At 44.5% G+C, this 16,372-nt stretch overlaps 1 protein-coding gene across 1 annotated transcript; it reads left to right on the top strand.

The window, feature by feature from the left end:
• The first annotated feature begins 7,637 nt into the window (after nt 1–7,637).
• LOC138789340 (actin nucleation-promoting factor WASL-like) lies at nt 7,638–14,835 on the top strand. The gene is made up of 7 exons (XM_069967946.1): nt 7,638–7,659; nt 8,816–8,945; nt 10,417–10,459; nt 12,148–12,298; nt 12,520–13,433; nt 14,424–14,523; nt 14,754–14,835. Exons 1-7 carry the CDS (start codon nt 7,638–7,640, stop codon nt 14,789–14,791), a joined length of 1,398 nt encoding a protein of 465 aa, XP_069824047.1. The 3' UTR covers nt 14,792–14,835.
• Nucleotides 14,836–16,372: the final 1,537 nt, after the last annotated feature.

The following is a 16,372-nucleotide window of genomic DNA, read 5'->3' as shown; positions in this document are numbered from 1 at the left end:
GTGAAGTCGTTTGTCTTTCAACATGTTATTATTATTATTATTATTTATTTATAAAGCGCCCTTAGTTCCAGAGTGCTATACAATAGATAGGCAACAGGCAGGAACAATACAAGATCAGAAAACATTACTTGAAGGCAAAAGACAGACTGGTACATGGGGGAAGAGGACCCTACCCGCGAGGGCTCACAATCTATGGGGTATAGGGAGAGAAACAGGAGGTAAAGTGCAGCCATTCAAGTGTGATGCAGAGTTATTGTAGGTTGTAGCCTTGTTTGAAGAGATGGGTTTTCAGGTTACTTTTGAAGGACTTGATGGTGGATGAGAGACGGATGTGTCGGGGTAGCGAGTTCCAGAGTATGGGGGAGGCTCGGGCAAAGTCCTGGAGGCGGTTGTGCGAGGTACGAACAAGGGGGGAGCGGAGACGGAGGTCACTGGAGGATGGAAGGTTGCATGAGAGACGGTAGCGGGATATCAGGTCAGAGATGTACGGAGGGGACAGGTTGTGGATTGCCTTGTATGTCATGGTCAACAATTTAAAGAGAACCAATCATGGCCGAAATGTAAAATTTTTTTTTTTGCTAATAAGCTGTAAATTCATATTTTATTAATATTTGTAATTGGAATTATTTCATTTTACTCCCGTGATTTTACAATATACACATTCTCTTTTCCTGTCTCGCGCCGGCTCTTTTTAAAAGAGCCGGCGCGAGACAGGAAGCTCCCGGCATGCCGAGCGGCGGGAAGGGCTCCCATGAGCCCTTGCCGCCGCTCTGTAAATACACAGTGATCCCGCGCTATACAGCGCGAGATCACTGTGTATGTCTACTCTAACTGGGCCTATTAGTATGTCCCTGAAGATACAGACTGCCTGTGCAGTCTGCATCTTATGCGTTTACCTAATCCTGTATAGCGGAGCAGTAAGGGCGGGGGCGGCCATCTTGATGACGTCACTGGTGCGTTCCAGCGCTGGAACGCAAGGGACGTAATCAAGATGGCGTCCGGCTTAGCTCACCGCTACAGAGGACCGGGTAAAGTATAAGATCCAGACTGCACAGGCAGTCTGTATCTTCAGAAATAAACTACATGAAGATACAGACTGCCTTTGCAGTCTGTATCTTATACTTTACCCAGTCCTCTGTAGCGGTGCAGTAAAGCCGGGCGCCATCTTGATTACGTCCCTTGCGTTCCAACGCTGGAATGCATCACTGTGACGTCATCAAGATGGCCGCCCTTGTTCTTACTGCTCCGCTTTACAGGATTAGGTAAAAGCATAAGATACAGACTGCACAGGCAGTCTGTATCTTCAGGAATAGACTTAGGGACAGATAATCTTTTATTATAGGGACAGTTAATTTTAGGTGATTGGTCCTCTTTAGGCTCCGTTCCCACTGAGCAAAGGTAGCGGAATTCCGCGACGGAATTGTCCGCCGCGGAATGCCGTTAGCCTCCCGCTCATAATGGGACTCTATGGGAGGCGCGCCCTCCTGCCCTGTCCGCGCTGAAGAATGAACATGTTCATTCTTCAGCGCGTACAGAGCAGCAGCGCGCGCCTCCCATAGACTCCCATTATGAGCGGGAGGCTAACGGCATTCCGCGGCGGACAATTCCGTCGCGGAATTCCGCTAGCTTTGCTCGGTGGGAACGGGGCCTTAAAGTCAATACGTTGGGCAATGGGGAGCCAGTGGAGGGATTGGCAGAGGGGAGAGGCTGAGGCAAAGCGAGGGGAAAGGTGGATTAGTCGGGCAGCAGAGTTAAGGATAGACTGGAGGGGATCAAGGGAGTTAGCTGGAAGGCCAGAGAGGAGGATGTAACAGTAATCCAAGCGGGAGATAATGAGAGCATGGACCAGCAGTTTGGTGGAGTCAGGGGTGAGGAAAGAGCGGATTCTGGAAATGTTTTTGAGGTGAAGGCGGCAGGAGGTGGTCAGGGCCTGAATATGTCGTTTAAAGGACAGGGCAGAGTCAAAGGTGACGCCAAGGCAGCGGACTTGGGGGACAGGGGACAGAGTACAGCCATTGATAGTGATTGACAGATTAGAAGGCGGGGTGGAGCGAGATGGGGGAAAGATGATAAGTTCTGTTTTGTCCATGTTGAGTTTTAGAAAGCGGGAGGAGAAGAAGGAGGATATGGCCGATAGACACTCTGGAATCCTGGATAGCAAAGAGGTGACATCCGGACCAGAGAGGTAGATCTGAGTGTCATCGGCATAAACATGTGATAGCGGAACAAGAGCGGCGGCAGCAGACCGCTGCTATCCCCAATGGGCTGCCCAGACGATCGAGTGCCCAGACGATCTAGCGATCAACCAGGCAGCCCCCTTGTACTCAACCGCACGATGCCGCTGTGTGTAATGGCGGTGGCAGCAGGCGGGGAACGAGGAGCAAACGAGAGCTGACAGAGCTTGTATGCTCCTCTAGTTGCCCCATAGAATAGGGGCCTAAGACTTTACAGTGAAGCTAGTTTTGGACAGTAGGAGAGCTTGTAGAGATCTGTGCCGCCGTTCCCTCCCTCCTTTTTGTAGGCGTGTTGTTGCTGTTATCCAGTAAAGCAGCAGATCCTGGGAATTCAGATCCTCGCTGTAAGTTTCGTTTCTCTGTGTTCTCAGTATAGCTTACAGGAAAGGGCTGCACCACATCTCACCTGTTTTCTCAATGCAGAACATCCAGTCAATAACCCTTTTGTCAATGCTAACATAGCGTGTTGCTTCTGTGTACTGATTCTGATTTATTCTTCTAATCCTAATTACATTACATTGTTTGCCAGATTTATTAAACAGGTATTCTGGTAGACAAAAATTTACATTAAAGGGGTACTCCGGCGAATTTTTTTTTCTTTCAAATCAACTGATGTCAGAAAGTTATATAGATTTGTAAATGACTTCTATTTAAAAATCTAAAGCCTTCCAGTACTTATCAGCTGCTGTATGTCCTGCAGGAAGTGGTGGTATTTTTTTCCAGTCTGACACAGTGCTCTCTGCTGCCACCTCTGTCTATGTCAGGAACTGTCCAGAGCAGGAGAGGTTTTCTATGGGGATCTGGACAGTTCCTGAGATGGATAATGCCCCATCTGTACCCACCACTCAGTAAAAATACCCCAGCAGTACCCCCACTGATTAATAATGCCCGAACTGTGCCTACAAACAGGAATAATGCTCTCATACAGTTATAATGCCTTCTGTGCAACTAACAGTTATAATGTCTTCTGTGCCTCCATACAGTGACCACCTACTGTATATGAAGTGCCCCATTTAGTAATAGTACCCCCTGTTCCCCATATAGTAATAGTACCTCCTGTTCCCCATATAGTAATAGTACCCCCTGTTCCCCATATAGTAATAGTACCTCCTGTTCCCCATATAGTAATAGTACCCCCTGTTCCCCATATAGTAATAGTACCTCCTGTTCCCCATATAGTAATAGTACCCCCTGTTCCCTTATATGGTAATAGTACCCCCTGTTCCACATATAGCAATAGTACCCCCTGTTCCCCATATAGTAATAGTACCTCCTGTTCCCCATATAGTAATAGTACCCCCTGTTCCCCATATAGTAATAGTACCTCCTGTTCCCCATATAGTAATAGTTCCTCCTGTTCCCCATATAGTAATAGTACCCCCTGTTCCCTTATATAGTAATAGTACCACCTGTTCCCCATATAGTAATAGTACCCCCTGTTCCCCATATAGTAATAGTACCCCCTGTTCCCTTATATAGTAATAGTACCTCCTGTTCCCCATATAGTAATAGTACCCCCTGTTCCCTTATATAGTAATAGTACCTCCTGTTCCCCATATAGCAATAGTAACCCCTGTTCTCCATATAGTAATAGTACCTCCTTTTCCCCATTTAGTAATAGTAAACCCTGTTCCCCATTTAGTAATAGTACCCCCTGTTCCCCATATAGTAATAGTACCTCCTGTTCCCCATTTAGTAATAGTACCCCCTGTTCCCCATATAGTAATAGTACCTCCTGTTCCCCATATAGTAATAGTACCCCCTGTTCCCCATATAGTAATAGTACCTCCTGTTCCCCATATAGTAATAGTACCCCCTGTTCCCTTATATAGTAATAGTACCTCCTGTTCCCCATATAGCAATAGTACCCCCTGTTCCCCATATAGTAATAGTACCCCCTGTTCCCCATATAGTAATAATTCCTCCCTGTGCCTTTAAAGTTATTAATAATGGGAAGTTAACCCTATGGAAAATGTATGTTACATTTTATTGTTATGGCAAAAGAGAATCTGATGATGGTGTTATGTATATGTATGGAAAGGAGGATTTGTTATAATGTTTTTATGGATGGAAAATGGAAAAAAGAAATAAAGGAATTAAAAAATAAAAAAGCAGAGAGTGCAGATACATTACACATTACATTGTTACTATGTGCGCAATATCCCTGCAGCCTTCTTTCAAGCTTTTTGGCTGAACTCCAGTGTAACAAGGCAACGGTTGCATACCTGTTGTGCTACTGAACTTACCCTGTGGAGGATACAGAAGCTGGAGTACAGGGCAAGGCAAGGACACGTGCGCCCCCTAGAGGCAGACCAGGAGTTGGCAGGAATATGATTACAGCAAGAGACTGGCAGCCAGAAATTACAGGACGCTCTCTATCTATGTTTTATTCTGCAGCCGTCACACTCCATACAGTGTATAAGTCATACAGTACCTGTCTAGTGTCCCGCTCTTTAATCTGGGAAACAGATTTGCAGTAACATACCTTGTAAATTGCTGCAGGATGTGTCTGCTTCCTGACTGTGTATTATTCCACATCTATTTGGTTCCTACACATATTTAGATGAATTGTATCGAATCTGTAAATAAAATAAAAAACACTCAAATAAAAATGCATTTAAAGGGGAACTATCAGCAGGTTAGATGAATCTAACCTGCTGATAGCTCCCTATTGCACATGAAGCGCTGAGGATGAAGGTTTGTCTCTTACCTTCATCCTCACTGCTCGTCCTGTGCCCAGTAGGCCATAAGGAGCAGGGGGGGGGGGACCACCAATCCATCCTGCCCCCCCCCCCCTCCATTGATAATAATAAGAGGGGGAAGGTCAGATCGGTGCTCGGAGGGGCAGTAGCAACCCTCCAGCGCTCCTTCATCCTCAGCACCCAGTTCACAATAGGGAGCTATGAGCAGATTAGATTCGTCTAACCTGCTGATAGTTCCCCTTTAGGGAGGCTTCACACGAAAATGTATCGCAGCGCATTTTATGCTGCGGTTACGCAGCAGATTTGATCTAAATAACTGAAGACGGCATAAAATCTGGGGACCAAAATATTGTGTATGATCAAAATATTGTGTGTGAACCCAGCCTAAGGGTGTGTTCATACGTACAGGATCTGCAGCAGATTTGATGTTGCAAATTCAAAGCAAATCTGCAGTTTATAATCCGGGCCATCAAATCTGCTGCGGATCCTGCATGTGTGAACGTACCCTAACACAATAACTGAATAATCAAAGATTTATATACAAAAGAACAAAGGAGCAGAGAGGTAATGTAGACAAGCAATAGAAAGCAGAAACATCAGTGTGATGGAGGAAGGCTGAACAGATGGGGCTGTAAATAGTTGGGGCAGGACCTAGATAAGGGGTGTGAACGTTTTATTGCCCTGATAGAGAGGTCGGCTCCATGGTTTTGATGTTCTCAGGAACATTTCTTAAGGCTTTTAGCTATTAGCTTTTATTGTGTGAAAAAAATGTCTTGTGTGAAAAAATATGTGTTTCAGCATTATTTGTTCCATTATGAGGTGTATATATATATATATATATATATATATATATATATATATATATATATATATACTTATCACTCTGCTCTGGGTGCCTGGAAAAGCTGGAACTGGGAGAAGTTTTCCAGGACTGGATCCAGCTTTTCCAGGCACCCAGAAAAGAGCGGCACATACTTCAAAGGCAGACAGCTTATAAGTTGAGTGCCGAGCTAACTTTAGTTTATACTGTTAATTCTATCATCACTAATCCTGTGGTCTGATCAGTACCTGCCATCTACCACTTGGCGGCAGAGTTCATCATTGGATTACATTGTATAACGGAGCAACTATACTAGTGAATACGTGCCCATTGTCCTGACATGGCAAAACCTTGAGATTTGTTCAGTAACAGTGTGAGAGTGTCCAGAGAGTTTTTCAGGTATTTGATAATGAGGTTCAGTGTGGACGTAGCCTTGTTGTGGTATCACACATGGGATTTTTCCAGAAAAATGGGACTGAACAGCAGAGTCTTCTGTTTTATTCAGTCCTATTAAATTGACATATAAGGCCCAAATAAAGTCACTGGGTGATTCTGTTTGGCCATTGAAATGAATGGCATCCGCTGCTTTTCACCACAGTATAGGGCGACATCCCATTCTTGGAGGGATGCTGACGGATACCAGGGACGGAGGCACAAAATGCAGTGTGAACCTTCCTGGCATGTGATAGGGTGCACTCAGATTCTCTACACCGGAAAACAGAACAGTTTATTGCAAAACGGATTAGAAAAGCAGAAAAAAGGTGGAGGAATGTGAACCCAGCCTTATTATTTGAAGTTTAATCCACCATTTGTGCAGCAGACCGCACGCGTGCGTACGTGTTACAGGGCCGTAATCCATGGAGCAAACAAAAAAAAAAAAAACAGGCAGGTGCTTATATGAACCTACAATCACAGCATGAATTCTTTCAAATCAACTGGTGTCAGAAAGTTATATAGATTTGTAATTTTAAATTTAAAAGTCTTCCCATACTTATAAGCTGCTGTATGTCCTGCAGGAAGGGCTGGTTTATTTACATTCAGAACTAGTGCTCTCTGCTGCCATCTCTGGCCCAGATGGGAACTTTCCAGAGCAGTAGCAAATCCCCATAGTAATCCTCTCCTGCTCTGGACAGTTCCTGTCTGGGCCAGAGATGTCGCCAGAGAGCACTGTTTCTGAATGTAAATAAAACAACACTTCCTGCAGGACATACAGTAGCTTATATGCATGGGAAGACTTTTTTTAAATAGAAGCAAAATACAAATCTACATAACTTTCTGACACCAGTTGATTTGATAGAATTTTTTTTCCACTGGACAGCCCCTTTAATGGATAGTACCTTGCGGGAAAACCTTCAGGTGTACTTCCGTAGGCTGTCCATAGCTATGGGTCCACGGCTCCGACAGTCTATGGGATGTATAAAAGTGGTCTAAAGCTGGGTTCACACTGCGTTTTTTGCAATCCGTTTTTTTCATCTGTTTTTTTGCAAAAAACGGATGAAAAACGGATTGCAAAAAACGGATGCATTTGTGTGCATCCGTTTTGATCCGTTTTTCCATTGACTTCTATTATAAAAAAACGGATCCGTTTTTTTGACAGACACAAAAACATTGCTGACACTATTTTTTTTGTCTGTTAATAAAAACGGATCTGTTAAACGGATTGCAAAAACGCAGTGTGAACCCACCCTTAGTAACTGACCAGAACAAACCTGGGATAATCCAGATTCCATGAAGACCTGTCATAGGGCCCTGAGCTCCAGCTACTCCCCTCTCAGGTGAGGACTATCACAGTAATCAGGCACTTGGTGCAGTGAGTAGTCAGGTATATAACACAGTGTACCCACCCTACACCCTGCTCTGTGTTGGCTGTGCTTGTGTATGATGGCTTTCTTTAATGTTATTGGTGAGTGGTGGGGGAGAGGTCATAGACAAATGAAACTTTGTTGCTGTGTTGGAATTGATAAACCACTGATACTTATTGCAGGGCTTTGCGTTTTTGTTAAGGGTAACATCTGCTCAGTTTATATAGATTTCCATATGTATGATGACTGGGGGTCTCACTTCTGGAACCCCCTGTGTTCTTGAGGCTGGGTGTCTCGGGCTTCCTGTTGGCCACATGTACAATGCGGCACTGTTCACTAAGATTGCTGGAGATGGCCAAGCACTGTTGTCTCTAGTAGTTTCATGTTTTTCATCTGTCTGATATATTACATGTAGTTTATACTACCTGAAACACAGCACTCTTATTTTCCCTGTCTGTTTTGGGAGTGTATTCATATTGGTGGTGGTCTAAACGTTAAAGGGGGTTGATCAGGGACATAACTTGGGTGGGATAAAGAGAAGTCATGTTCTCCTTCCCTCATCATCCTACAGTCCCTGGTCCGATGTCATCCAGTTGTAGCTGTTTTTTGCTTCAGAGACTGTTAAAATTTACAAAATCATGGCTGCCCTCTTCCAGAAACAGCGCCACTCTTATCCTGAATTTAAGACTGTGTTCACACTGTTGAAATTCAGTAGATGGCCATGATTTAATGGGAAATAATTACTGTTATTGTAAAACAATGACCATTGTTTTAAAATAATGGCAGTTATTTGCCGTTAAATGACAGCCAAACACAAAACTTTAAGGCTACATTCACACATAGCAGACCTATCGGAATTGTCTGGCGCGGAATGCCGTTAGCCTCCCTCTCATAATGGGAGTCTATGGGAGGCGCGCGCTGCTGCTCTCCCCGCGCTGAAGAATGAACATGTTTATTCTTTAGCTCGGAGAGATGCTGTGAGAACAGCAGGGGGCCTAACAGTGTATGAGCATAGCCTTTCTGTGTTATCAATCTATTCCTGGGTTTGGTTGCAAAATACTGTGGCAACATAGCCTAGATGTAGTTTTGCAGCTCGGTTCTATTGACGTAAATAGATCTGAATTGCAATACCACACACAACCTGGGGACAGGGGTGGCGCTGTTTTTGCAAGAACGAAAGTTTTTCTTTTTTTTTTTTTTTTTTTTCCTCAGCCTGTATATTGCATAGAACATTTGTTTGTTTTTTTTTTCCCACAGGCTCTATATTTCAGTCAGAGGCAAGAACAGATAATGGCTCAGTTTATTACACACCAAAGGAGTCCCTTACAGGGCGAGCTCAGAGAGGGAAGCTGAACAAGTCTGACATCGGCTCACCCAGTAACTTCAAGTAAGTCATGGTTTGTTCTCTGGGGTGGGTTCTGTTCTGTAAGTGTGGTCCAATAGCTTTCCACTGCCTTAGAAAGGGCCAAGACACAGAAACATACTGTGGGGGTACTAATACATGACTTGTTAGTAACCAGAAGACTAAGGGTGGTATTACACGGGCCGAGCAGGGCCCGATAATACCTGTAAACGAGCAGCGATCTGCTAGATCGTTGCTCGTTTACTGGGCCTATTACACGGCCCGATAATCGTTTGACCAGAGCTGCAAGGACATCGTTACCGATGTCCTTGCAGCCCTTGCTAAACTGGCATACATTACCCATCCACGTTCCAGGGCTGCTCCTGCCGTCCGCTGCTCCTGCCGTCCGCTTCTCCCGGGGTCCCGTGCGCGCTCTAGCTCCACAGCGGCCTGTCAGCTGGTAGGCCGCTCAGCCAATCACAGGCTGGGACCGCCGCGGCCTGTGATTGGCTGAGCAGCCTATCAGCTGACAGGCCTCTGTGAAGCTAGAGCGCGCGGGACCCTGGGAGAAGCGGAGGGCAGGAGCAGCCCTGGAACGTGGATGGGTAATGTATATCACTAGTCGCCGGCCACGCACCGCTATTACACGCAGCGGTGCGCGGTCGGCGCCCAACGAAAATGGGGTCTAACCTATATCAACGATCAGCCGATGGGTCGTTGTCATCGGCTGATCGTTGCATTTATTACACGGAGCGATAATCGGCCGAATCGGGCCGATTATCGTTCCGTGTAATAGTACCCTTATTCTGCTGCACTCCTTGCTGGTCATGTGATCCTGCTCCTCTGTTAGAAACCTTAAGGCCAAGGAGGTGGTTGGGTCCAGTAAGTGTCAAAGGTCAGAGAAAATGTGGCTACATTGTGTGCAGGGCTACCTGCTTTGCATGTGTCAGTGAACAGAAGCAGGGACTCCTATGTTTTGACAGGAGTCCCTGTTCCTGAATATAATATAATATAATATACAGTACATCCACAGCACTTGCATCTGACGGTATAAGATGGGGAAGAAGGGGGGAGGGTGTAATGGTCATGTGGCCCTGTGATAAAACAGAGCACTACTTGTTGCCAACAGGGGAAATCAAGGTTGGTATTTCCCACAGTGTTTCTTTGTTCAATATGCCTTTTAATCTGTGAAACCCCTTTAAGGCTATGCTTTGACACAGTACTTTTTGCTCAGTATTTTGCAACAAAGACCAGGAGTGGACTGAAACCTAGAAAAGCGGTGTTCTCACGCTGTTAAAATTATTTGGATAGCCATCATTTAATAGCAAATAACGGGCATTATTTCAAAACAACGGCCATTGTTTTAAAATGGCAGTTATTTGCCATTGAATAGTGGCCATCCTCTCAATTTCAGCAGTGTGTCAACATAGGCTTTCTGGGTTTTTATTCCACTCCTGGCTTTGGTTGCAACGTTCAAGTATTGTCTAAAAACGGGCCTTGGTTTTTCTCTTCACAGACATGTCACTCATGTGGGATTTAATGCAGTGCCTCGATTTGATGTAAGTGCCAAGTCCGTGCCTCTTAGGCTTGCTATGGATAGATTATATGGTCTGGACAGTGGGATGGGGGAGATCTGATAGGTGATTATAGTCAATTTTCAGAGTATAATGGTATATTTACAGACATATTTATCTGACAGATTATTGAAGCCAAAGCCAGGAATGTATTTAAGAAGATAAATATTAGTCTCTTATAACCTGTTCTGTTTAGTCTCTTCCTGGCTTTGGATCAATAATCTGTAAGATACATCTGTGGCATGGGATGACATTCATGTTGGGAGTACTTCTCATGTGCAGCATAGTGTGTGACTAAGGGCCCTATTACACAGAGCGATTTTTAACAACTAACGATAAACGATCGCGAATGAGTGTTTATCGTTAAACTGAAATCGTTCACTATATTACACAGAATGATGATCGTTACTATGATCGTTATTGCGATTGTTACTATGGTCGGTTATTCCTTCTGATCCCAGGAAAACGATGAACAATGTGCAATTACACTGAACGATTAGTGAAAAAATTTGGAACTTGAACGAACGTGGAATTGGGAGTGAACGATTAACAATAATTTTAGGTTCAGATCTATATCAACAACATGCAAACGATTTCTTTGATCATTGCCTGCAATTACACAGAACGATTATCATTTAAATTCAAACGACTTAACGATTTTTTTTGCACAATAATCGTTCCGTGTAATAGGGCCCTATTATACGGAGCGATAATTGGCCGAATTGGGACAATTGTCACTTTGTGTAATGGTTTCATCGGCTGATCGTTGGTTTAGGTTTGCCGACCGCGCATCAGTACGTGTAATAGAGATGCACAGCCGAAGATTGCTCAATATTACCTCTCCCTGCTCCTAGTCTTCTTTCCTTTGCTCCGCAGTATCCCCGTCCCGATGGCTGCATCTTCTGGGACTGGGAAGCTGTCATCGGGCAGTCTAATAGGTCCAGTAAACGAGCACCGATCTAACAGACTGGCGCTCGTTTACTAAAATGATCCGGGTGTAGTTGGCCCATGTAATAGGACCATAACTTGGTAACACTGTTGGGGCAGCTAGCTAATAAACCAAACAAAAACCTACTGTTACCTGAGTCCCTCACCCACTTCTGTGTCTTGTGGGTCTCTGCTCTTTGTTTCACTTCCTACTTCCCAGTTGCAGTGATGACCCTTCCAACCCCAGTTACTAAGCCTGGACGCTGCTCCACTAACTGGTGGCCTGAGACAAATCTATACAAGTGGGTGTTTTAGCCCCCCTCTCTAAAGCAGCATATCAGCCTTTAGGGTTCCCAGGATAATCTATTTTTAAAGGGGTTATCCAGGGCTATACAAAAATGGCCACTTTCCCCCTCTCGTCTTTAGATATGGTGGGGTTTCGAACTCTGTTCCATTGAAGTAAATGGAGCTTAATTGCAAACCACACCTGAACTGGCGACTAAAAGGGGGAAAAGTGGCCATGTTTTTGTAGCGCTGGATAACCCCTTTAAGCATGACATTCTCCCTATATAATTTACAAAATTAAACTGGACTAATATGAAGTCTTACTTATTCTATAGACAGTGGGGAGGAGGGGATACAGTCTTGTTATGCTTAGTGTCTCTACTTGGTCTTTCCTATGCTATGTCCATTAATGTTAAAACTTTCCACTTTGTTCTCTTCTCCCCATGATGCATTATTTTCAGGGTAGTTCAGAAATGGACTTGAAGAGGTTGTTTAATATGGCTGGTATCAAAGATGAGCACCTACAAGACCAAGAAGCCTCAAATAGAATATTGTCTGTGCTGGAAAAGGCTGGCGGCATGGAAGCTGTAAGAAAGCAGCCACGGAGGATGAGTATGTACCAACTTTTCAGAGTCAAATTGACTTTGGATTATAATGTGGCTAAGGTCATTGGAAATATAGTGCTACCTCTGTACTCAACCACAACCTGTTCTGGAAGGCTGGCTATACACGGAGAGCCAGGCAAATGGCTGAGTACTGTAACAAAACCTAAACACTTAAGAACTAGTTTGAGTATACCACTGTATTATTAATCACTGTTTTCTTCCCTTTAGCGACTGTGGAAAACCCAAATGGACGTACTAGACTCCGTTCTTTGTCCTCTTCCAGCTTAACCCCATCAAAAAGACAAAACTGCCTTGAACAGGATTCTCCGCATGTTGCAAAAATTTCAGCGATTCTGGCCCGTGGCTCTCCGCTATGTCATCTCCCATCTTTGAGGAACGCACCGCCACCCATGGAAACTCCTCCACCATTCAGTCACCTCCCATCTATGAGATCCCTTCCTCCAATGCCTCCCTATCTGGATGAGTTGTCTCAAAGCATTTCTCCGGCAGTGGATGTTCCTGTGCGTAACCATCCGAAGAGAGGATCTCTCCCTCCGAAACCTTTTTCTACTAAGAACTCTGTGAAATTACCGCCCCCTCTGCTTCCAGTTCCAAAAGGAGTTACGTCAGATACTGATGGTCTTCCTTTTCCGTTGTGTATTTTAGATCACCCCTGTCCTGACTCTACAACTAACGTGGTCTCCTCTCCTCCATCTCTTTCCCACTCTAATAGCACTTCAAATACAACCAATCGCAAACCTGTCCCCCTCCCTTCATCTATCCCATGCATCGAGCCACCTATAAAACTTGCAGATGTTCCACCATCACCTCCACCTCTTCCACTATTTGCTAAATTGAAGTCAGAAACTTGTATGCCATCTGCTCCCAAAGAATGTCGACCTGCAGGTCTCACGTGTGCGGCTGAACCTCCCCCTCCACCCACTCCCCCATTTATTGTCCGAAAACGCTCAGAGAATTTGCCCTCTAATGCATATGGTATCACATCCACATCTCAAGTTGAGAAAAGCGATGACCCTTCATCCAACATGCAAGACCTTGTGGCTTCCAGTAAAGAACCAGAGCAACAGACTAATCCTATGTTCTTGGACCAGATTAAGCAGGGTGTCCAGCTGAAATCTGTGGTAAGTGGGTATTCTCTTCTGAGATCTTGGTACATGCGCCATATTTATCAAGCTGCTGCTTGTTGTGTTAGCAAAGGTTACGGCATACTGGAAATTCTCAGAAAAGTCATCTACTATGGGCGCAACTGGTCTATGCTCTGCTGGGAGTGCATATTTGAATCCAGTGCAACACTGTACCTACATGAGACAGTCTGTAGTAGGGTTGGGTTCATGCTGCTTTAAAGCAATCCATCCTAGTTATATGTCATCCCGTCCAGAAGAGTGCCAGCATATACTGTAGTGCACTGCAGCAGGCTTTATTTACTTGACTGGCCCAAAAGTATTCTTCCAGTGACTACATACAAGCCACTTTCCACTGCTATACACCTATTGGTAAGGACTGGATGGTAGTATGCTGAGCTATTGTGTCCCAGCAGATACTGTGTGTTTGTCTAATAACTAAATATAGATCAGTAAGTAATTTCACTACTCTGTCAATTTGTTTTTTTTTTTTGCTGCTGTCAACTTTGCAGCAATATTGAGTGTTGGCTCATGTGCTCAAACAATGTATTAAGGAAAATATGTATAAATGAGCTGCAAAATGAACTTTGTTTGCACCAGTACTACTGTTCCTGGCTAGAGTACCTCTTGTATTGAACTAGTTACTGCTGTACACTCTAGCTGGAAATTCACCCAACCCTACATCCACAGGTGCTTTACCTATAGTAAGTGAGACTTGGTTGAATTCATAGCTAGAGTGTACAAAGGTAACAGTTTGTTACATGGTGTATACCAGACAGTGGGGCAATGAAGAAATCAGATAATCAGAATGAAAGCATGAATACAACAGAATAGTATAAGTTCTTAACAATATATGAACACAGTGGCAGTACAATGGTTTGGGCTTGTAGATATATCCAATGTAATTTCCCATCTAATACTATTCCAGATGTGATATTAATCTGGCCTTACATATCTTACCTCTTTGTGGGGATTTTTGCATCTTTTCAGGTGACTCAGGCTGTGAAGGCTGACGGTACAGAAAGTTCTAACATAGTCACAGCATTAATGGATGTCATAAAAAGACGGCACAAGGCTATACACTCATCAGGTATGTTCATACAGTGTAATGAATGCATTTACCCTCATATGTCTGTATGAGCTGCTTGTTATACAGGTATAGAATCTGTATACTACACAGGGTACAGTATTTTCCTGTATACGGCTGCAAGCCTTGTTGCACTGACTCCAGGAACATGGGGTGTCATTTAGGCTATAATGTGTTCAGGATAATTCATTTAGTTAAATGTTATAATAAAGACTTTCATTGCCCCTTTACAGATGAAGAAGAGGTGGAGGAAGAGGATTGGGAAGACTAAAGTTTTACTATAGACCGTATTGCACTTTCTACTGTTTTGTGTTGTATGCCTTGAAGAGAGATTTTTATTCTAGTATTTAAAAAATAAAGATGGCACTTTCCTTTACTTCTGGACCTTCAATGATGTAATAACATGGAAAATGTGGGGGCCACTGTTACACCATGCACTTGAATGTTTGAACATACACTTTAGGGCTATGTTCACACGACATTAGAAACCGGCTGTTCCGTGACCCCAACTTAAGTACCGGCCGGATGATCTGTCCGGCAGCAGAGCACTGATGCGGGCGCATCAGTGCGCGCCCACATCAGAGCTTCCCCCTGCACACTATGGAGCGAGCAGCTGGAGCCGCTCGCTTCATAGTGTGAACTGACAGGGTTTCCTACGGCCGCAATTCAATGAATTGCGGCCGCAGAAAACTGACATGTCAGTTATTTGCGGGGCCGCACTGGATCCCGGCCGGAGCGCATACAATGTGCATACGCTCCGGCCGGGATCCCATTGAAACTAAGGCATTGTTCCACCCTTCAAAAACTACGGCCGTTGTTGCAATCGGCAACAACGGCCGTAGTTTTATGTGGTGTGAACATAGCCTAAGGCCAAATGGGAGCTGAATTCTGAAAAGACTAATCTAACCTGCTGATATCCCCCTATTGTGTACAGGGCACTGAGGATGAAGGTCCCTGTCCCCAGTGCACCGGTCTGCCACTTCTAAATCTTATTATTCTTATGAACATCGGGTCACTTAAATCCTTGTCTTATGTACTGCAGTGTGTATCTGCTTTACTGCTCGTGCCCTGATAACTCCTGACCTCTGCACCAGTGCTGTATGTTTTCCTACTTGATGGAGCAGCTGGAGAACAGAAGTCAGAAGTTATAAGAGGATCTTTTTCTTCTGCTTGTTAACCCTTTTTGTTTGTGTTGCAGCATGTAAGTAAACACTGGGTCACTTACACACTGCAGTGCAGAAAGACACATGCTCTTACCTTCTCCCCCGGGCCCCCCTCCTGCATGAGCCCCATAGCAACTGCCTACCCTGCCTCTATGGTAGCTATGCCACTGCTGAATGATACACTGAGGTCAGCAGTACATGCTGTTTCACTGATGGATTAGTTATGTGGCTGTTGCCTTAGTCTCCGTTGCATTAACCCTTTCCCGACATATGACATAAATGTGTGCCATGGAAGCCTGTCACGGCATACAGTTATGCCATAAATTCCAGGGGCTTAAGAGGGTTAAATGGGCAAATTTTCTGTTAAAGCAAAATCCAATATTTGCAATCCATTTGGGGAAGAATGACAAATTGCTCTCAGCTGTTAAGTGCACAGCCTTTACAAGGGCAGCAGGTCACCTGGGTATAGATTCTGGCTTTTAACACACAATTTGGGTGTTTCTTATCTCTTGGGCCCTTTGTTCTCATCTAGTTATAGCCTTAAGGGCGGGTTCACACTACGGAATTCTCACGGACAATGTCCGCGGAATTCCGTCAGCTGTCCGCTCGCACATCTGGGCGCCTATGGGCCGGCGTATTCCGCTATACGCTGAAAGAAGTGTCATGTCACTACTTTTAGCGGATCGCGG

This window comes from Dendropsophus ebraccatus, chromosome 4 (assembly GCF_027789765.1).
Source record: "Dendropsophus ebraccatus isolate aDenEbr1 chromosome 4, aDenEbr1.pat, whole genome shotgun sequence".
In the NCBI taxonomy this organism is placed as follows: Eukaryota; Metazoa; Chordata; class Amphibia; order Anura; family Hylidae; genus Dendropsophus; species Dendropsophus ebraccatus.
This window is presented reverse-complemented; position numbering and strand designations above follow the sequence as displayed.

Excerpts from the sequence above, each read along its gene's own strand:
- LOC138789340 (XM_069967946.1), top strand. The coding sequence starts at position 7,638 with ATGGCTTTCTTTAATGTTATTG. Across the intron at positions 7,660-8,815 it reads GGCTTTCTTTAATGTTATTG|GCTCTATATTTCAGTCAGAG; the intron begins GTGAGTGGTGGG and ends TTTTTCCCACAG. Across the intron at positions 8,946-10,416 it reads GGCTCACCCAGTAACTTCAA|ACATGTCACTCATGTGGGAT; the intron begins GTAAGTCATGGT and ends TTCTCTTCACAG.